General features: G+C 49.4%; 1 protein-coding gene across 2 annotated transcripts in view; it reads left to right on the forward strand.

The window, feature by feature from the left end:
- The window catches only part of AGAP1 (ArfGAP with GTPase domain, ankyrin repeat and PH domain 1), a 568353-nt gene that overhangs the window by 273049 nt on the left and 273049 nt on the right, over positions 1-22255 (forward strand). For both annotated transcript variants that reach the window (XM_052638291.1, XM_052638292.1), the window contains exons 7-9: positions 4823-4950; positions 6568-6723; positions 14494-14586. In XM_052638291.1, coding sequence (XP_052494251.1) covers positions 4823-4950; positions 6568-6723; positions 14494-14586 — 377 coding nt within the window. The remainder of the gene's footprint in view (positions 1-4822; positions 4951-6567; positions 6724-14493; positions 14587-22255) is intronic.

Below are 22255 nucleotides of genomic sequence, written 5' to 3' on the forward strand. Positions count from 1 at the left end.
AAGGGAAATGGCAACCCACTCCAGTACTCTTGCCTGGAGAATCCCATGGACAGAGGAGCCTGGCGGGCTGTAGTCCTCGGGGCTGCAAAGAGTCAGAGACGACTTAGGGACTAAACAGCAGCGGACAGGATGCGCGACCTCCTGGCCCATTGTTCAGGTGTAGGGTCAAAGGTGGTGGGGGAGGGAGAGAAGGGGGAGGGGGGAGGAGAGGAGGATGCCCCCCAGATCCTGGTGAGCGGTGGACCTGACTCCCTTGAGGGGACCAGACTCATTCTTTCTGCTCCTCCTTCAGTGCGTATGATTTGAGAACCAGGAGAAGCAGAAATTGGGCATTAGGCCAGGTTTTAATGAGGTCTTATTTGGGAGCTATCCGAGAGTCTTATTTTTACACACTAATTAAAGGGTGTCATTTATCATCTCTCCAATAGAAAATTCAAAATCTGTGGAGAAAGTAAATGTATAACTCGCTTTTTCTGGTTGCTTCAGTTCTTGAATCAACTTCTTTTTAATTGAAGAAGGGAAATATATTTATGAAAGTATAATCAAGGGCACAACTGAAAAATAAAGATCTCAAGGTCATCACGCAGGTCGAGAAGGGGCTACTGCCAGCCCCCAGTAAGCCACTCAGGCCTCTCCCAGGCCGTGGAAGTTGCTTCCTTATTTTTGAAGTTTCTACAGTGAGATTATGGATACATTTAAAGGGTATCTATCACCCAAATAAAACTTCAAAATTGTGGAGGGAATGATACTTATTCACTCATTTGTTTATATTTGAGTGTATTTAATATTTTTTCCCGTCCAGTTTTACTGAGCTGTAACTGACACACCATATAAGGTGCATAGTGCAGTGATTCAACTTGCATCATGAAATGATATCACAGTAAGTTTAGTGAACATCCACCATCTCATATAGATAAAAAATTAAAGAAATGGAAACGTATCTTCCTTTGATGAGAGCTCCTAGAATTTACTCTGTTAATAACTTTCATCTGTAACAAGAGCAGTGTTGATTATGTTTATCACGTTGTGTATTAGTCCCTAGGAAGCGACTTTTCAGACAGAGCCAAGCACTACTGTCAGAATACCAGGTTAATGAAACTGGTTAGCGTCTGGCGCCGTGCTGCTGTGCATGCAGTCGCAGAGAGTCAGTCACGGCTCAGCAACTGAACAGCAACACCACCTGGAAAAGGAGTGAACATTTTCAGAGTCTGCCCTCGACAGCAGTTCAGACTTGGGCTTAGCTCCTGTGGCAGCTTTATACAAAAGCATGGCACCGAAACTGGCAAAACATCACAGCTTGATGATAAAGAGTCCAGATCCTTTTAAGTCAGCTCAAGTGACTGTTTCTGTTTTATTCATTCATTACATCATGAGAAACGCTGGACTGGAAGAAACACAAGCTGGAATCAAGATTGCTGGGAGAAATATCAATAACCTCAGATATGCAGATGACACTACCCTTATGGCAGAAAGTGAAGAGGAGCTCAAAAGCCTCTTGATGAAAGTGAAAGAGGAGAGCGAAAAAGTTGGCTTAAAGCTCAACATTCAGAAAACGAAGATCATCGCATCCGGTCCCATCACTTCATGGGAAACAGATGGGGAAACAGTGGAAACAGTGTCAGACTTTATTTTTGGGGGCTCCAAAATCACTGCAGATGGTGACTGCAGCCATGAAATTAAAAGATGCTTACTCCTTGGAAGAAAAGTTATGACCAACCTAGATAGTATATTCAAAAGCAGAGACATTACTTTGCCGACTAAGGTCTGTCTAGTCAAGGCTATGGTTTTTCCTGTGGTCATGTATGGATGTGAGAGTTGGACTGTGAAGAAGGCTGAGCACCGAAGAATTGATGCTTTTGAATTGTGGTGTTGGAGAAGACTCCTGAGAGTCCCTTGGACTGCAAGGAGATCCAACCAGTCCTTTCTGAAGGAGATCAACCCTGGGATTTCTTTGGAAGGAATGATGCTAAAGCTGAAACTCCAGGACTTTGGCCACCTCATGCGAAGAGTTGACTCATTGGGAAAGACTCTGATGCTGGGAGGGATTGGGGGCAGGAGGAGAAGGGGATGACCGAGGATGAGATGGCTGGATGGCATCACGGACTCGATGGACGTGAGTCTGAGTGAACTCTGGGAGATGGTGATGGACAGGGAGGCCTGGCATGCTGCGATTCATGGGGTCGCAAAGAGTTGGACATGACTGAGTGACTGAATTGAACTAAACTGCATGTATTTATATAAAATATGTAACATTCACTTGTGGAGTGATTAAATGCTGGCAAAAACTCAGTGATTCTAAAGATTGCCCAGCCAGTGTAATCTGAGGGGTAAGTAAGATTCATGTTTTAAGTCGACTGACCTTTAAATGTTCTGGATAGCAGGCGCAGTTGATGACTATAGTTACAGAACAGAGCCTCCCTGCTCTGGGACCCCATTTCCCTTGAGCTGCTACTGGGGAGGGCGCCTCATCCACGCACACGGCCCAGCCCAGCTCTGTGGCCACAGTGGGCAGGAGGCTTTTCACTGTGAAAAAGAAGGTGGCTCAGCCTTACAGAACAGTCACTGTGTCTCCCCGTCCTCCTTGAGTCAGACACTCCCATTGCCCCCGACGAAGTGTCCCCCACTGTTGTGGGTTATCCTGTATTTCTGATGCAGGATATGTATTTTAGTACCAAATATTTGTAACTCACTTCCTTGCTTCCATTTGTGGGTAGACATAAAAATAATGGCGAAATAAATAGGATTAAACGTTCTAGTTAGGCTTAAAAGAATGCTATGAGTTATTAGAGGCTGTGACTTCATATTCTGTTACAAATGTGGCAAAGCAGTAATTCCATGGACAGAAGAACCTTAGTACTTAGCGTGTGGTTGATGCTTTGCACGGCCCTTTTGGTCCCCGTGTGGGAGTCTTAATGAGTAAAGGTTCTCTCTGCCCGTGGACTTGCTCTTTCTAGCCTCCGTGTGGGGAGGAGAGAAAATTCTTTTCCATTCGGAGTGTCATAAAATGAGGATTTTAGTAATGTATTTGACTTGTTTTAGAAAGTTTCTCAACTCTCCCCCTTAGAGTATAGAACACTTACCGAGAATGCCTATAGAGTTGTTCAAATAGTCTTGCCCTCCTTAATTCTGATGTTCATGGTTTTCCATGAGATTGAAGATGCAATCCTGTATGGCCATCCAACTGCATAGTAGCTCTGAGGTCAGGAGGAGGATAGAAATGCATTAGAGTTGATCATCAATTTAAAAGAGGTTCTTTCTTTTGTGTTTTTAATGGAAGTAGATTGGCAGTCACCCTGACAACCGTGATTGTAAGTTATTTAACTTCTGGTCTTGGAATCTCAGCTCACCTATACAGCACTTGCTGCTGGAATCTGTTCTTGGGTTTTAGTTTCGAGTTCACATAATGATTTTTGAAATATTCTGATGTGTATCTTCAAAGACCCCAGATCAATACGCCAATGGCTTTGAAATGACAAAGTGTTGCGATATTCCTCTGTAATTTAAACATGATTAGCTGATGAAGGTTATGATCAATACACTATGGGAAGATAAATTAATTGATATCATCCTTTCAGGATGATAAGAGGCCTATCGGAGGTGGGATGTAACTAATGAGGCTGCTGTTTCATCTCTGTGAGCCATTTTTTATATATTGCATTTTCACTTAATCATATTTATACTATCATTCATTTACATGAAAGCCGTAAGCTGTGGACAAATCAGCTCCTTATTAACATTGTATTCATTTGGACAAGAAATGTTCTGCGGCCACTGTGTGTGCTCCCGTGTCATAACCTGCTGCTGGGGACAGTGTGCGTTCCTTTGCATGGGTGTCTTTAAAAATAGCCACTTTCTGGGCAAAGACAAGGATTGAATATCATTGAACTTAATTACAGCTCGTCCCCAAAGACACACATCTATTCAAATAAAACCTGCAGTTACTCTCTTGTAGTGACACCTATTGGTGTAGGAAGAGTTTTCTAATCCTTGACTTCCTTTCCAATTAAATCCAGTATGCTTTATCAGCCAGCCTATTTGCCAGAAGTTATGACTGGTGGAATTTAGATTTGTATTGATTAAGATAAACTCTCAATGTGTGTAGCTGTATATTTAAATTTAAAAAAATCTTTGAGATAATTACATGTCCTTGAATATAATTCTATGCAGTCGCTTGTAGAGTTGAGAGTAATTCTTTAGGCTATGCAAAAAAAAAAAAAAAGATAAATAAAATAGATTTTTTGGTTTCCAAAAGGATTTGGTTTAAATTCCCCTGTCTTATTTAGAATGATTTTTGCTGCAAGTAATTGGGGAGAAAAATCATTAGAATGATTTAAACAAGATAGATGTGTATTTTTTGTGGCTTACCTATAAAGCTTCTGAGGCAGTCTGCACAGGGCTGGCAAGGGCTCATGTCCCATCAAGTGTGGCTTCCACCCCCCCTCAAGGTCACTGCCAGGGCTGCAGCCAACATATGTGCCTTTTATGCAGCCAGAAGGAAAAGGTCATGAGGAAGAAATAGGCCAAAGGCATCTCTCTTGAGGGTGCGTCTGGGATGCTGCTGCGTGACCCTCCTGCTGACATCCTATTGGCCAGAACTTGGTCATGTGGCCACATGTAGCTGGGGGGCAGGAGGATGGACCAGGGGAAGCCCCAGGGAGTGGTGTGCCTCTCCTGGTCGTCCTGTGCCCCGCTGAAAGTTGGGAATTATGTTAACTGTAGGCCCAGGGGACAGTGGGTGATGGGGACGGACCTGGGCCTCTGCCATGTGCCCTGGGTTTGGAGAGCAGCCTCGCAGAGACCTCCTCTGTCTCCTTGCCCGCAGTTGCCCAGAAGATTGTCGCCACGAGGAAGAAGCAGCAGCTGTCCATAGGTCCCTGCAAGTCCCTCCCCAACTCGCCCAGCCACTCGTCCGTCTGCTCCGCACAGGTGTCCGCCGTGCACATCAGCCAGGTATGTCGGGCCCCTGGGAGGCTGGGCTGGAAGGCAGGTGCGAGCCCAGGAGGACTCGCCTGCCAAAGAGGGTGCTCAGCCAGCTCCAAGGTGGATTTCCTGTTTGTTTCAACTTAGCAAATAACAGCGTGCCTGTAACTGACATAACCTTTCCTTCAGAAGCTGCTGGGGCCCGGTGGTTTTTACGGGAATCAATCTTTACTGCTCCCGTCTGCACGTTGTCTCTGCTGTTGATTTAAACGACCCCGAGTTGGTCCTCGCTCTCGTCTGCTTGTAGGCTGAGCAGTTGTAGGTAAATCTCGTTGGCTCATCCCACAATATGCTTCAAGACGGTAGCAGTTCTGGCATAGAGTCCGCTTTTCCCTTATGCCCTGTGGAAACTAGTAACTCTTTTTTTAAGTCTTTGTTGAATGTTACAATAATGTTTCCCCTGTTTTATATTTTGGGGTGTTTTTTTTTTTTTTTGCCACGTGTGTGCATGTCGAAACTTACCTTCTCGAAGAAGGATTGAACCTACACCCCTGCACCGGAAGGTGAAGTCTTAAGCTCTGGACCGCCGGAGAAGTCCCACTAGTATCTTTCTATTGGAACATTTTGCTGTTTATTTGGAAGCAAATCATATATAAGTCACTTTGAGGAACCTAACCAAAATCCCAGAGAGGAACTGTTGGCTTATCCTTGCCTGCTGTCCTGTCTTCAGTTTACATTTCCCAGACAGGTATTATGTTGATAACTTTTTAAACAGATTTAGTGAGAAGGTTAGGCATCCTCTGTTTGGTTCCTTGAAGAGAAGGGAAGTGCGTTTACAGTAGGGCCCTACAAAGGTACCATCAAGGTACTGTCAAGGTACCATCAAGGCTGTTAACGTCCTCACCACTGGCATCTGTAATTCTCTCTGAATTTTGAAGTATCTTCCAGATGCATCCACATTTCCAAGAGGTCATTTTCTTTTTTTAAAACTAATATTTTGGGGGGGAATATAATTTATTTACAGTGTTGCATCGGTTTCTGCTGTACAGCAGAGTGTCGTTTATACATGTATTAATACATATGTCCCTTCTCTCTTAGATTCTTTTTCCAGATAGGCCATTACAGAGTATTGAGTATTATTCCTTGTGCTATGCAGCAGGTCCTTATTAGTCATCTTTTTTATATGTAGTAGTGTGTACATGTCAACCCCAGTCTCCAGACTATCCCTCTAAGAGGACATTTTCAAAATGTGAGTTCTGGTCCTCTGGGGCACAACTTTGCTCTTTGTGCCTCTAATCTAGCGCAGTGAAGGGACCACGGAAACCACTCAGTTCAACCAGTCCCTTCCTTTTTCAGAGGAAATAGAAAATAATTACATTTTCACTCTCAAGAAAAATTAAACGAAAGAGACTTCCCTGCCTTCAGTCCCTTTTCTTAGCTGAAATGACGCTGAGCTGATCGCTGTCTTCTAGAAGGACACCAAGCGTCCTTCATGCTGATGCCACCAGCCAGTGGGAGAGGCTGGCCCACCCGTGCGGCTGCACCTGCTGCGCGTGACTTGCTGGCCCGTGGGTTACGGTCCCACACAGGTGGTGAGCGAGGCTCCCGGGGCGTGTCCCTAACAGCCTTGGCTTTTGATCGTTGCAGACGAGTAACGGCGGTGGGAGCCTGAGCGACTACTCCTCCTCCGTGCCGTCCACGCCGAGCACCAGCCAGAAGGAGCTCCGCATCGACGTGCCGCCCGCGGCCAACACGCCCACGCCCGTCCGCAAGCAGTCCAAGCGCCGGTCCAACCTCTTCACCGTGAGTGTCCCCCGGGGCTCGGAGCGTGGGTCCCGAGACGGTCACCGAGTGGTCCTCTGGCCACCAGGTGGTCAGGGACAGGTGTCGTGTCCGAACCAAATAAGCAGGAAGGGCGCTGAGTTCCATGGGTGTGTCAGAATATTGTGGGAAGCCGAGGTGCAGGTGCTGAGCAAGCTAGGAGTTGCTCAGTTGCAGGGAGTCAGAAACGAAGAGCCAGGGGTTTGGATAAAAGTGTCCCTGGTCCTGCGACTCTCTTGGTCTCCCATTAGATACAGACTCTGCCAGGATTCCCCACACGTGTGCATCCAGCCTTCGAGATGAGATGTGTAAGCCCTATAGGTGGACAAACCCCCTGCTCCTTAGGCTGCAGCCCTGAGGACTTCCTCGGGGTCTGTAGAGGCCCACGGACACGAGCCTATGCACTTGAAATTTTCTTCAGAACAATTTGCAGGGCTCTGGTGCACATCAGCTCTCAGGGCTCAAGTTTATGAGCTTGGAATCTGTGAGTGGGAATCAAGCGTGTGTAGTTTTTTAAAAGCTCCCTGAGTGGTTGGGCTGTCCCCTTAACAGCAGAGGACACAAAGGCGCGGCCACCCTGTCCTTTCCCTTACACACAGCAGGCATGACCAATCAATGGTGGAGAAGGCTTTGCAGCTGAGCCCAGAACTCCAGACTCAGAACTCAGGGCACAGCTACTGCCATGCATGGCTGGACTCATTTGACTTGAGAAGAACACTTTCCCTCCTGGGACTAGGTCTGTGCATTACGAGTTATACAAGCTTTCAAACCAAGGCTTCTCATCCAGATGCTTTTGCTCTGCCGGAAATTTAGCAGTTTCTGGAGAAGGTCTGAGCTGTCTCAGCTGGGGGGAGGTGGGGGGTGGGCGTGGTCATGCAGAGTTCTAGTCTGGGTGCCAGCCACAGAGGCGTTCAACATTCCACAGTGCACAGGCCAGCTGCACAAAGAGGATGTCTCCAGTGTCCAGTGTCTTGTCTTAGACACAGAAATTTGACTTGTCTTAGAAAGTTGCTCAACTCTAGCATATAGCGTCAGGGTGCCCTGTTCCCAGCCGTGTGATTTTTCCTCTTGGTTGGTCTCTGGGTCGGGAAGATCCCCTGGAGAAGGGAATGGCAACCCACTCCAGTCTTCTTGCCTGGAGAATCCCATGGACAGAGGAGCCTGGCAGGGGCTACAGTCCATGGGGTCGCGAAGTGTCTGGCACGACTGAGTGACTGACACTTTTTCTTGATTGATTATTACTGACTTTGGTGCAAAGAAGTTCAGTATTTCCTGGCTCGAGCTAAAGGAGACTTCTACAGAGGTGGCCACGAGTCTGTTATCTGATCCACTGCCCTGATTTGGAGATAGCGGGGTTTGTTTGTTTGTTTTTTTGGTGGCACAGCACGTGGCATCTTAGTTCCCCGGACAGGGATCAGACCTGCGCCCCCTGTATTGGAAGTGCGGAATCTTAATTACTGGACTGCCACAGAAGTCCCTAGAGATGGCGTTCTCCATGGTGGAGGAGGGCGCCAGGTACAGTGGATCCCCTGGCCCTCTCCACCGTGTCCACGGCAGTTTCCCCATCAGATGGTCTTTGTTGCCGAGGTCTGTTGCCAACAGCACACACTCCCTCCTCACAGCTATTCCCTTCCCTGGCTCCTTGCCCCATGCCGTGCGAGTTCTGGCAGGCACTGCTGTTGGAAGGCCAGAGTGAGGATCGGACAGGCTCAGGCCCTGGCCTCCACTGCCTGGGGCTGTGTGACCTTGGGCAAGGAGCTCAACCTCTCTGAACCGGAAACAACAGTAGTTGCAGAAAGGTTGCTAGGAAGATTCCCTGCAGGGGTGACGAGTCCTTTGCTTTCATTTTTATCTCACCACCCCACTGTTATGGAGTGACACAAAAGTGGCTGTAGATTGGGAGGGAGGTGCTTAGGTGTGTGCAAAATACAGGTACATACCTGATGTGCTTAAAGGCATCCACTGCAAGACGCTGTACTGTGGAATTTCTTCAGACACACTGAGAATAGCAGCAGTCACCTAAACAGCACTCGTGGCTTATCCATCCACCTGTCACACGTGTGCACACCCAGGTGGGGGCTTCCAGGTGAGGCGGGGTCACCTTGGAGAACAGGCTGTGGATCGACCCAGGGCTCCGTGGACCTGAGGAGGAGCCCGCTGCTGAAGGCGCAGAGAGGGCGGGTGGGCCGTGAGCGGGACACTGGCATAGCGGGGAGGAGGGGCCCTGGAACGTGGGTCAGGGCATCTTCTGTGTGTTTGCCACTTCTTCTAGGGCAAGGCGGGAGGATGGGACACCCAGGCTCATGACACCTCCTCAGCATCACCTTTCTCAGTCATTGGCTTTGGTCTGTCTTCAAGGCAAGAGGCGAGAAGCTGGGAAGTCTCCTTGAAATGGGGCTGCTCCAGCACATTCCATCCCACACCTATATGGGCACCACTGGGGTCTGAAGGTGCTGGAAAGTAGTGTCCTGAGCCCTGCCCACTGGGTACCTGCCAAGGGGGACACATTTGAGGCAGGAAGAAGCAGATGAACAGTAACTCGGGTGATAAGCCTGCCCTTCCCTGCCACTGTCTGCACGGCCAGAGTTGTTTTCCATCAGGCGTGGGTGTCGTCAGAGTCAACCTGGGTTCAAGAGGAGGTGGACTGGGATGGGGGTGCTGCCTGCCCAGAGGAGAGCAAAGGGATGGGACCTCCACCTCTGCACAGTTGGAGCAGTGCACACATGTATACACCGAGTCCAGGCGCCCAGACAGCGGCTAGCTGTCCAGGCCGGGTGGGGCAGGGCCAGAACCAGTGCAGACCCGTCCTTATGGTGACTGGAAATCCCCATTGATCATGTCGTAATTACTGCAGCTGGTGATGGAGGCGAGGGCCTGCCTGTGAACCAGGGCGGGATCGAGGCTTGGTCTCTCCGTGTTGGAAAGTGGCCTGAGAGTAAACCCTTTCAGAAGCTGAATCCATCGCACTGTTGTCACTAGTGGGAACAGGAATTGGGGTCGTGAAGAAGCTACCTTCACGGCGGGTTTGCATCATGGCGTTGAAGGAGAAGACTGAAAACCTGTATCTTCATCACTGCCAGCTTTGACACCGAACAAAGCGCCGGCGCTGATGGTGATGGTGACGGGTGGGCGTTGCACGCTGAAGATCTCAGAAGTGATAACTCCACTAGATGTCAGTGTCACCCAGGGAATGACAAGAGGCAAATTGATTTCGAAATCGTGGCCAATTAAGAAACTAGATTCTCCTTGTTACCGGTTTGCTCCGATTCTTAAATATGTAAAATGTCATAACCTCCTCATCCCTGGCGATTGTTAGTAATCACTGGCTTCAATTAGCGAGAAGTGTATTTATTGAAAAATGTGTATTAGGAGGATGGAAGTGCCCTACATCGACCAATCTTAGTGAGTAAAATCCCACTCAGGCTGGGACGGTAATGCCCAGATGAAGGAGCTTCATCTTCCTTACTTACGAAATCCTCCTAAAGAGGCCAGCATTAATTAAGTAGTACACACACCAGTCTGCAAACACCGTGCTTATAAATTTTATAAAGTGACCTGTAGTGTGCCACCCTGGGCTAACATTCTTCAGTCCCAGGTGCTTTTGTCTGTATACACACACATGCAAAAATAAGCCAAAATCTGAGCAAAAATAAATCACACACACACCTTTTACGAAGACTACGAACTTGCAGACCTTTCCTCTAGTAGCAAATGTTGTGTTCTGTTGGCAGTAGGAACCATCAGTCACATAATTAAAAAGCTGAATGATACCGTATCTTGCTTATTTCTTTGAAAAAAAAAATATTTTGAAAAAAATACTTAAAGGCTATATCCATCAAATTCCTGGTTCTGTAATATATGTTCTTAGGATGAGTAGTTTCATAGCCCTGATTTATTAACATGTGGTTCAAATATTTTACTAGGAAGTATTTTCAAACATACAGGAATTTAAAAACACATGCATATACTCACCCTGCAGCTCATAGACTGCGCACATTTTCCTGCCACTGTTGCTGCTACTTCTTCTAGAAATAACCCCGTCATAGATGAAGAGTGCACCTCCAGAATATCCATCCCCCTACCCCCCCACACCCCCATCCGGGGATCGGCATCCCTTTGGATGCAGTGTCTGTTATCTGTGTCCACGGCTTAAACGCACTCCTCTACATGTCTGCAGATTGTCTGGTGGACCATTTATAATCCTGATGGCACTTACGTGCTTATTTCTCAAAGCTTGCCATATAATGCCGACACCCCAGAACAGAGCCAAGCATACCCAGTAACCAAAGGTTGTGAAAAGCCATTACCCAGTTCACAGAGACTCTCTGTAAAAAATAAGGCAGCGGAATTGATAGTATAAATAGACCTGTTTGAATGGTATTTTGTCTTCTGCAGGGCAGGGAGCGAGGATCCTGTGACAGTGTGCCCCAGCAGTCTTGGACTCCCTCATCGGTTGGAGAGGGGAAGGCGGGTCTCGGTGTGATAGCGAGGGCGCTTGGCCGTGCTGCTCCTTGTTCTCAGGAACAGGCCGCTGGTGGGGTGCCCCTCACAGCTTCCTTTATCACCCGAGGGGCAGCTGAATGTGTCTCTGATGGAGGAGGGGGTGATTAGGTTTATCCTAGCCTTCCTTTCTGCTGCGTTCACTGTGTGCAGAGGCTCTGCGGTCGCTCTCCCGGCTCCCCGTGGCTTTCTGTGTTGGGTGTGATAAACTGCTGTTAGGGTTCTGGTGGTGTGCCAGGCGGGTGCCTTGCACACTCACTCCTGGACCCCCAGCAGCGGTACCCAGGGCCGCTCTGGATCTGACGCTTTCGCCGAGCCATTTGAGTGGCTTTGTGAGGCTGTGCTGTGGGCGGTGTAGTCTCGGGGCTGGCAGAAGTAACAGGAGGCCTCCCTGGGACTCTGCGTGCTGCGGTGTTTCATGTCCGACGGGTTTGGTTTAGTTTGGCTGTTGGATTTCCATGTTATGATATATGTCACAGACTGCTATACCAAAAGCCACTGTAGGATGGAGAGACAGTAACCCTTCTGCCTAACAAACTATCACCACTCTGTCCATGAAGCTTTAGTTTGATGGTTCTCTCCACCCAAGTGTGAGAGTCATCGGGAATTTCTGCTACATTTTGGCGGGGGGGGTTTCCCCTCAGTTTCCCCCTCATTCGTCTCAGGGTATGCGATCAGAAGTGGAGTTTCGTTCCTGATCATGCTTCCTGTGGAATCTGGAATTCTCTGACGACAGAGTGGCCATGGAGACAGATGTGCTGCCTTGAGGAAGATGTTAATTTTTTTTTAATGTTTGTTTTGTTAATTATTCTGATTAATAGAAAATAATGAAGACAGATTTCCATATTTAGAAATTCAGAATTCTCAAAATTCCAAAGTACCATTAGTGGTCTCTATTGATTTGAAACAGTTTTAAATGTCATCCCTGTGAGCTTCGAATCTCATTTACAGATAGAAACCTCAAATTCCAGGTTTCACATGAACTGAGACACAGGGAAAAGAGAACTTATGTAAGAGCTGTTACATAGCTCTTACCGCAGGTTATTAATTAAATGGTTAATTAATTAAAGAGAAAAGCGAGCCCCTAATTCTTTAACTAAAGTTCCTGACAAGGAATTGATAAATCTCTATTTATTTCCCACCGAGCCCAAAGGTTAAACATTACATTTTACATGCTTCCACAACTTTCTGTGTGTCGCTTGTTCCGTTTCCTGGTACCTCATTCCAAGCTTCTAGCATCCTAAAGAATCAAGTGCACAGTGCCTGGCTCTTAGTAGGTGCTCAGTAAATAATGTCAGCTTCTTAGCATCATCAGAGAAGCCTGTCTTCTATGGAGCCTGTGGGCTCGCAGTCCCTGATCTGGGTTTACGTCATGGGAACTTTTCTCCTCATACCCCATGACATCACTCCGTTTAATATTAAAAATATATATATACACATATATCAGCAGTGCCATGTCACACCCTTTAAAACCGGATTTCATTAGCTTCTCATTGCCGCACTGGACACCACGAAGTCTGCTCATTTCATATATCATCTCAGATTTGAAAAGCACATGAAAATGTTTCTCCATTTTCAATATTGCGTGAGTAATGTTCCCATTGAAAAGTAATGGAGTGGAGTTGTCACTTGTCAGCACAGTTATTAAGGAGGACGAGTCTCAGATCTTTCTCTCATAATAAAATAAATCTGTCAGAAAATCATCGTGCTCACAGTTTCTCATGCCACCAAGCGATGGAGACTTAGGTGTGGTTGCTCCTTCAATGTCCCCAGGTCATGGTGTCCTGGGGTGGCTTCCCTGGGGCCCCCGTTGACACCCTCCCTGCTGGCCGCCCTCCTTCTGGGTGTGCGTGCACATCGTTATTGCCAAGAAAACTGTCAGGAACTTGGCAAACAAAGCCACTCATTTTCCCCCAAAGTACTGATGTTTTACCCCCAAAGATATATTCAACTTTCTTTCCCCTTGGTTATTTTCTGTGGTATATTAGCACTAGTTTAACTTTGAATTCGCTCTTTTCTGACTCTCCAGAAGCAATAAAAAGGAACATTAATGGCAGCTCAATATGAATTAGGAGTATCCAGTTGAATTGCACAGCTGAGACGTTAATAGAATTTTTAAAATCCTTCAGATGTTAATTAAATATATACATTTATGTCACAGGTTTCCCAAACAAGCAGCGAGGAGTCCTTTTCTCCTCGGCTGGATTTAACTGCAGCTTCGGAATGTGTTTTCCTGTTGGGCGTTACTTTCCTGTATGGTCCATTGGCTTCTCGTAATTGAATTTTGAACTTCTTTACAAAAGAATTAAAAGATGATTTTGCAGTGGAAAAGTGGGAAGGAAAGTTTAGAAAATTTCCTGTAACGTGATGGCTCGGTGACGATGGACGCCCAGCAGTCAGTTCCTGGGATATGTGTGCGTGCACATGGGTACACATACAGCTCATCCATGTGGGTACATGCACAGCTCGTACCCGGGGGTACACGCACAGCTGGTACATGTGGGTACACTCACAGCTCATCCATGTGGGTACACACATAGCTGGTACACATGGGTACACGCACAGCTGGTATATGTGGGTACACACACAGCTCATACTTGGTACATGCACAGCTGGTACATGTGGGTACATGCACAGCTCATACACGGGGGTACACGCACAGCTCATCCATGTGGGTACATACACAGCTGGTACATGCGGGTACACACACAGCTGGTACATGCGGGTACACACACAGCTGGTACATGTGGGTACATGCACAGCTCATATGTGGGGGTGCATGCACAGCTGGTACACGTGGGTACATGCACAGCTCATACATGGGGTACACGCACAGTTGGTACACATGGGTACATGCACAGCTGGTACATGTGGGTACATGCACAGCTGGTACATGTGGGTACACGCACAGCTCTTACATGGGGGTACACACAGCTGGTACATGTGTGTACATGCACAGCTGGTACATGTGGGTACATGCACAGCTCATACATGGGGGTACATGCACAGCTCATCCATGTGGGTACATACACAGCTGGTACATGTGGGTACACACACAGCTGGTACATGTGGGTACACACACAGCTGGTACACATGGATACACGTACAGCTTGTACACGTGGGTACACACATGGCTTGTGAGGGCTTCTTCAGGGCTTGTGTATTTTGCAGAAGCTATGCAGGTGGGTTTCACCTCCCCAGTCTGTGAACCGCAGACCTTCCCCAAATGCTAACTTTATTTTTGCTTTTCAGTCTCGGAAAGGGAGTGACCCAGACAAAGAGAAGAAAGGCCTGGAGAGTCGGGCGGACAGCATCGGGAGCGGTCGAGCCATCCCAATTAAACAGGTAACACGGCTCCCCCCCTGCCCGGCCCTGTAGCCGGAGACACACCCGGGCCTCTCCTCGCCGTGAGGCTGGCTCGCGCGCCGAGGTTTGTTTGATGTGCTCCGCTGATGAATGTAGAAGTCACTCACTTGACATCAATTAGAAGAGGTTCCTGTGTGTATTAAAATAGGATCATTAGAATAAGAAGAGGGGAAATGTGACAACAGACCTAATGAAGTGCAGTCTGCCCGCCTGCATATGGAGTGCGTTTCGAGACCGCGCTGGCTTCAAAGGCTGCCTTTGTAGCGCGGCTTTGATTGGGCCGCTGGCCGCCAGGCAACAGGAGTAAATCAGATCCCCGTACAAGAGCCCCTTGTGATCACAGGAATAGCCCGACGTGGCCCTAATTTGCTCTCGCAGACGGACATCTGAACACGGTTTCAGGCTGGTTTGTAACAACGAGGCAATTAGTTGTGATAATCATAGCCGGTGTGTCAGCTGTGCGCTCTTGTTTGTAATTTGCTAATGAAGGAATTGTAACTTTGATTAGGTTCAGTTTCATTTAGACCTTATTATATAAAGGAACATTTACAGCTGTAATGTGGGGCCTTAATTAAACTTCCTCATTACACAACAGGACTCGAACGCAGGCATTTGTTTTGGCCTATGTCGCTAGCCTGGAATCGGTTTTCATTAGCCCAGAAGCCGGGTACCAAATGACTTTATGTCTCAAGGAAAAGGGGAATTCACAAGACCTATTTGGCTGTGATAGTTCCCAGGGAAATGAAATGAAAGTGTTCAGCCCAGCAGCACGGCTTTTGGAAACGCCGTCTCTTAGTTTGCTGAAGAAGGCCGGTTGGTTTCGAGTGTTTTCTGCTTAAGGAGAGGAGGAGTCAGTGGGCAGGATGACAGCTCTGCCACTGCACTTGTACCTGGACACGTTCATGAATCCTGTAGGAGCTCGTGTTGGCATTGGCCACCGTTCAGGAGGGCTAGAGTCTTTCCACTTGAAACAGGTAGCCTCCGGCTTCACTTGCGGACGGGGCAGTTTCTCCATGCAGGTGTGGGGCGGGCCCCAGCATCACAGGTGAGACAGAGGCGGAAGTCCACGGGGTTTCACAAGACACCTTCAGAGACGGGGGAACTGATGTGTAGGCTGGCGCTGAGAGCCACTGAGAGCAGTCTCCTTCCCTCCTGCTGCTGTTCGCCTTTTTGTTTTTAATTGAAGTATAGTCGATTTACAATGCTGTGTTTAATTTCTGCTGTACAGCAGAGTGACTTAATTATATGCGTGTGTGTATATATATGTCTGTACATATATGTACACATACATTCATATGTATTTATGGGGTGTGTTTATGGGGCTTCCCAGGTGGTGCTAGTGGTAAAGAACCCACCTGCCAATGCAGGAGACATAAGAAACTCGGGTTCGATCCTTGGGTCGGGGAGATCTCCTGGAGGAGGAAATGGCAACTCATTCCAAAATCCTTGCTTGGAGAATTCCATAGACAGAGGAGCCTGGGGGGCTGCAGAGCCTGGGGTCGCACAGAGTTGGACGCGACTGAAGTGGCTGAGCACGCCGCTATATGCATAGTGAGCCGTTGGTGCGTGAAGTCCCCCCTCTGTCTGTGGAGTTCTCCAGACGGGACTGGAGTGGGCTGCCATTTCCTCCTCCCGGAGATCTTCCGACCCAGGGATCGAACCCGAGTTTCTTACGTCCCCTTCACTGGCAGGTAGGTTCTCTACCACTAGCGCCCCCTGGAAAGCCCCATAAACACACCCCCCTGACAGACACACACATATATATGCACACGTGTGTGTGTGTACATGTACATATGTATATATTTGTCTGTGTTTTTTTCCACGTGGGTTTCGCACAGGATACTGAACCCAGCTCCCTGCGCTCCACAGCAGGGCCCTGTTGTTGATCCGTCCCGTGTGTAATCAGTTGTGTCTGCTAACCCCATACCCCCGGTCCTTCACTCGCACCCCCTCTCCTCTCCCCTTGGCACGTCTGTCCTCTGTGTCTGTGAATCTGGTTTTGACTGCTCCTAAAGGCTTTCTCTCCTGTAGAGATGCAGCCACAGTTGCTTACTCTTTGTGCAATTACTTATTGATATAAACCTAACTCTCCACATAAAGCAATTTTAATGTGTAATTTTCAATCTGTTGATGCTCTTTCAACTAGAATTGGGGAAATCACTGAACTCTTTCCCTCTCATTTAAAGTATCCATCCTGGGACATTTCCTTTTGGGGGTGCTGGATCGGGTACCCCGTGGGCTCGGGTGGGCATGCTGACCGCCACCCCAGTCAGGCTGGTCCCTGGTGTGGGTGGGGCCTCCCTTCCCTCAGTTTCTGCCCTGCGCCTCTGCACAAGGGCTTGCTGTACAGGCCAGGCTTTCCATCTGCATGCTGCTGGAGGCTGACGGTCAAGGGTAAGTCGGGTATTACCCTGTCCTGGGAAGCCTTTCAGTAGTAAATGTTCAAAATAATCCAGCTTACCCCTTCAGCCGTGGTCTGGTTTCCTGGGGCATCCTGACACAGGCAGCCCAGCCAGCTGCTGTCTCTCGTAGCTGCCTCTACGTACAGACATGGGAAACCCGCATCCTGGAGACCATACCTGGCAGGTCAGAGTCCCCTTGAAGCAGAACATGCCCAGCCTTGGACTCCACATCTGGGAATTGGGCTCCAGATAATACCGAGTCCCTTGGGACGCTGAGATGAGGAGATGCCGGAGAGGATTTTTAGATTCTGGTAAAACCAGATTTTCAGATTCACTGTGCTCAGGACACGTTGGAGCCTTGCTGTGGGCCGCACAGGCTGTTGTGCGTTTGCACACAAACGTATAGATACATCTATATTTTTATAAAGGAACGGAGACCCTTAGAGGTAGTCTGGACTCCTCAGCCTGCCAGGGATGACATCAGCTAGTAGAAATGAAGCGAGAGGATTGTGGAGGACGGGGCCCAGATAGAGCAGCACCTGCCAGAATGTTCTAGACACTGCAGGCCTGAACAATTAAGTGACTGCTTAGTATTTGCTAAGCGTTCACGTAATATCTCTCTGAACCCTCAACATTGCCACAGTTGACATAACTGTGTTACCTTCATTTTTAAATTAAATCCTTGTGGTGCAAGCTTTCCAGACCAGGCCCCTTTGGAAGCTGAGGGGCCCGGATTCAAACCTGGCCCCTGAGCCCATGCAGCCATGCACCCTATGCTGCCTGTTGGCCAGAAGCCTTCAGAAAGCTTAGGAAGGGAATTCCCTGGCAGTCCAGTGGTTAGGGCTCTGCACTCTTACTGCCGAGGGTGTTCGACCCTTGGTCGAGGAACTAAGATCCCACAAGCGACACGGCACAGCCAAGAAATAAAAAGAAAGCTTAGGAAGCAGAGTTACATGCCTTGAATTAAACGTGTGCCCCCAGCCTTAGACAAGTACCTCGTGCCCAAGGAGAGGAATCTTCTGAGATATGCCTGCAGCACCACATGTCTGCAGGGACACGGGTCCACACATTGCCTGGGGTCCCTGCATCCCTTCTCCATTGCCTATCCTTCCCACCAGCATCTGAGCCCCTGTCTCCACACTCAGCCCCCATTCGGGACTGGGTCTGCATGTTGGGGCCCTGAACCCCGGCTCACAGGCCCTAAAGACAGAGAAGTCCTCCTCCTGAGCCTCCAGGTCTTCTGTGGGGCTGGGCCGGGGGTGGCTTGGGGACCATCACAGGCGCTCTCTCTACCACGGCACACAGGAGTCTTGTCTGGGGCGGTTCAGGACACGGGTGAGGCCGTGTCTTCATCACGCTTGGCAGCCTGACGCGTGTCTTTGCAGACGAAGCGTGTTCCGGTGGGTTATTTTAACCGCGTCCGGCTCACGTTTTACAGCTTGCCTGTTGGCTCTGAGACGGAGGCTCTCCTCGGCCCAGCGTGGGAGGAGCTGTCCACGGATGGTGGGCAATGATCCTGTCTCCCCTCCTTCCCCCGTGAAAGCTTTCTCATCGAGAATGTGACATCTTCTGCAAAATAACTTCCGTTTTTTGAGGATCTGGGCCCACCCCCACGTTCTTTGTCCTTTCTGAGTCTCAGTGGAGATTTGGTTCAGAGAGGTCTGCTTCTCCTCCGTCTGCCTTTCCTTCCTTCCTCCTCCTCCTCCTCCATCTGCCTCCTCATCCCAGCCTCCTCCTTCTCCTCAACTATGGCGATCAGGTCTCTTCAAATAGAAATGTAAAAGCAAAAAGCAAGGAAAAGGAAAAGCCAGAGGCCCGGCTCAGCGGTGAGTGGGCTTGTCACGTATTAATTTTTCATTGCTGTGGAGAGTTGTACATACATAATCACTTGATTGCAGTGGGAGTTAGGGAGCTCCTATGGTGTCATTTGCATAAATCTTGTTAAGTCAATGGCAGTTAATGAAGTACAAATGAGCCCGGAGAAGGTGACATGCAAATCGTGGGTGGCAGATGGGAGGTCTGTTTGGGGGACGGCAGCTGTGTGCTCTTTTTTTATTTCCCTCTCTCCCGAGTTTTTTCATCTCTATATGATGGTCCATATACTCAGCCTGTCCTGTTTCGCTTCCGGACTCCTCCTGCCTCTGATGTTCACCCTGAAAACACAGACCTCAGGGCCTCACCTCACACCCAGTAACACATGCTAGAGTGTGAACATTTGAGTTTGTAGAATCTTGGATGAGAGGGTTAGACATCATCACCGACTGGATGCATGTGAGTCTGAGCAAACCCCAGGAGACAGTGGAGGACCGGGAAGCCTGGCGTGCAGCAGTCTGTGGGGCTGCAAAGACTCAGACACGACGGAGCGACTAAACAACATTCTTGGTCAGTTGATTCTGCTCACACCGTTGAAAATACCTGTATGTATCTTTTGTATGTGAAGACAAAAGGGAAAACAAGCAAACGCCTCACTAAGTGTTGTCTCATGCGGTTTCAGAGAGTGAAAAAGTGCATACTGTCTGCTTTATCACGCTTCTGTCTGTCTGTCCTTCCTCACCTGCAGACAGACTGATGGTGTTTATCTGGTCAAGATCCCTCCCAACCCCTGGCCCCCCTTGACAGGTGAGCCCTAAGGGGTGGGCTTCCGCAGGTTAGTTGGGCGGGGAGACTCCAGAATAGCACTGTAAATGCCCCCCTGTAAATCTGGCTGCAGCGAGGACCCCTCAGAGTCTGCGTGGACCCCCTCAGCAAGGCCCCACAGGCCTGTCTGGACGAGGCTGGGGCGCCCCTGGCCTGGTGGCTTTTGTCTTGGAGATTTAAGTGCTGGTGAGGCTCAGAGAGCTGTTAGAGATTAACAGGCGAAACACTGCATCTGCTTGCTTCCTGCTTTCAGAATTTTTTTTTTTTTTTTCGTCCACTGGTTGCTATTTTGAAAGAAAGAAGTCCCTGTTGTCCTTGAACAAACGCAGGCAGAACAGTATGTGCGAGGAACTGGGCTGCGGCAGGCCTGGGAGCCACCCGCTCTGTGCGGTCCTAGCTCTGCCTGGGGGCACTTTCTCGGAACCTGGGTCTGAGGTGCTGCTGGAGACCCAGGTCAGCTGCTTAATTCTGGGATCCATGGAAACACCAAACACTAAGTGTCTTCACGTGATTTTCTATTTGTGTTCTTTCCTTTTTATTAACCTAAGTTGGGAGTGTTTTATTTCGTCTTTTAAATTTTATTGGAGCAGAGTCGATCTACAATGTTGCATTAGTTTCAGGCGTACAGCAACGTGAGTCAGTTATATGTGTGCACACGTGTGTACTAAGTCATCTCAGTTGTGTCAGACTCTCTGCAGCTTCGTGGACTGTATCCCACCAGGCTCCTCTGTCCATGGGGATTCTCCAGGCAAGAATACTGGAGTGGGTTGCCATGCCCTCCTCCAGGAGATCTTCCCGACCCGAGGATTGAACCCATGCCTCTTATGTCTGCTGCACTGCAGGAGGATTCTTTACCACTAGGGCCAGCTGGGAAACCCCTCGTTATAGGTATACATGTATTCAATCTGTTTTAGAGTCTCTTCTCTTACAGGTTATCACAGATGTTGAGTAGAATTCCTTGTGCTATATACGGTAGATCCTTTGTGGTTTCATGTGACTTTTCAAAGAATTCTGAATTTTGGCCTTGAACCCTGATGGGACTTTGGCCACCTCTGGGGCAGAGAGCCGCCAGTGAGCACAGAGCCCTTCCTGTAGCCCCTGAAGCCGTGGGGAAGCCCTTCCCAGGACATAGAGGCAGAGCGGCCTGGGTGGCCTTCCCCAGCACCCTGCCATCACCACGAGCCGCGGTGAAGCTGTGTGTGTTTGATTCTCAGTCGAGTAGAAAGCAGCAGTTATCAATTCAGTGAAAGGAACCTCGAGTTAACCCCCTGGCCAGCCTGCCACTAGGCCTCTGACCTGCGTGGTCTGGTACCTGGAACGCACACCAGGGGCTGGATCGTGTGGCATCTGCAGAATAAAAGCCACGATGCCGCTCACTTTTGATGTCCCCGGAACGCCTGACACCGTTCACAGCCAGTTGGTCAGGCATCCGGCCATCATCTGCTTTCACAGAGCCACCAAGATTGGTGAGTGAGATGAAACTGTAAGCAGACTGGATGGGAAAGAAAGAGGTGGCCCTGCCCTTCTCCCTGGACACATGGGGCCATGTCCATGGGGCTCCTGCTTGCCCCTCACCACAGCGGGGCCCCTGCCCTTCTCCCAGGACACGTGGGGCCGTGTCCACGGGGCTCCTGCTTGCCCCTCACCACAGCAGGGCCCCTGCCCTTCTCCCAGGACACGTGGGGCCGTGTCCATGGGGCTCCTGCTTGCCCCTGGCCACCGTGGGGCCCCTGCCCTTCTCCCAGAACACGTGGAGCTGTGTCCACGGGGCTCCTGCTGGCCCCGACCACAGTGGGGCCCCTGGGCACCAGCACCCTGAGAAGATGTCGCTCACCCGTGTGGCAATCAGCTCTGCCTGCACCCACCGGGGCCCAGTCCGCTCCCCAGAAGCAGGTAATTTGCTGACGCCGACCTGGTGCCCTGGACCTAATTTACCTCACTTGGGTGCACAGCGCCCGGGGAGCGCCGCATCCAGCCTGGACCCCGGCAGACGTCGCCAATTATGATGATTAATTTAATGGGTCAGGTGGGGGCATCACATGCTTTTCATTCGGCTCCTCAGCCATCAGAGTGTCGTTGGCAGAACACTCTGGAAGGCCTGGATGCCTCGGTGGGAACTTCCCTTCTTCCATCTACCATGGGAGGGCAGACCCTCCACAGCCCCCTGATGCCTTGGCTCGTGTAGGTGGATGGCGGCGTGGTCCGTACAAAACGCTCAAAATGCTGCAAGAAATGACATCGACCACAAAATACAAGGCCCAGAGTTTATGTTTAAATCTACAGAGCAGATTAACCTAATCCTTCCCTTGGTCAGAAGGGCTACAGGAGCGTAATACAGGTGATGCCGATGAGGCACTTTATGTGCTATTAAGCGGGGGTCTTCTCTGATGGTCTCGTGGGGACGAATCCATCTGCCCATGCGGGGATACAGGTTCAACCCCTGGTCTGGGAAGATCCCACCTGCCTTGCAGCGGCTAAGCCTGTGATGCACAGCTATTGGGCCAGTGCTCTGGAGCCCGTGAGCTGCAAGTGCTGAAGCCCGCGCACCCTGGAGCCTGTGCCCTGCCACAGGAGAGACCACCGCAGTGAGAGAAGCCCTCATCCCGCAG

The sequence above is a fragment of the Budorcas taxicolor genome, chromosome 3 (genome assembly GCF_023091745.1).
Source record: "Budorcas taxicolor isolate Tak-1 chromosome 3, Takin1.1, whole genome shotgun sequence".
NCBI lineage: Eukaryota > Metazoa > Chordata > Mammalia > Artiodactyla > Bovidae > Budorcas > Budorcas taxicolor.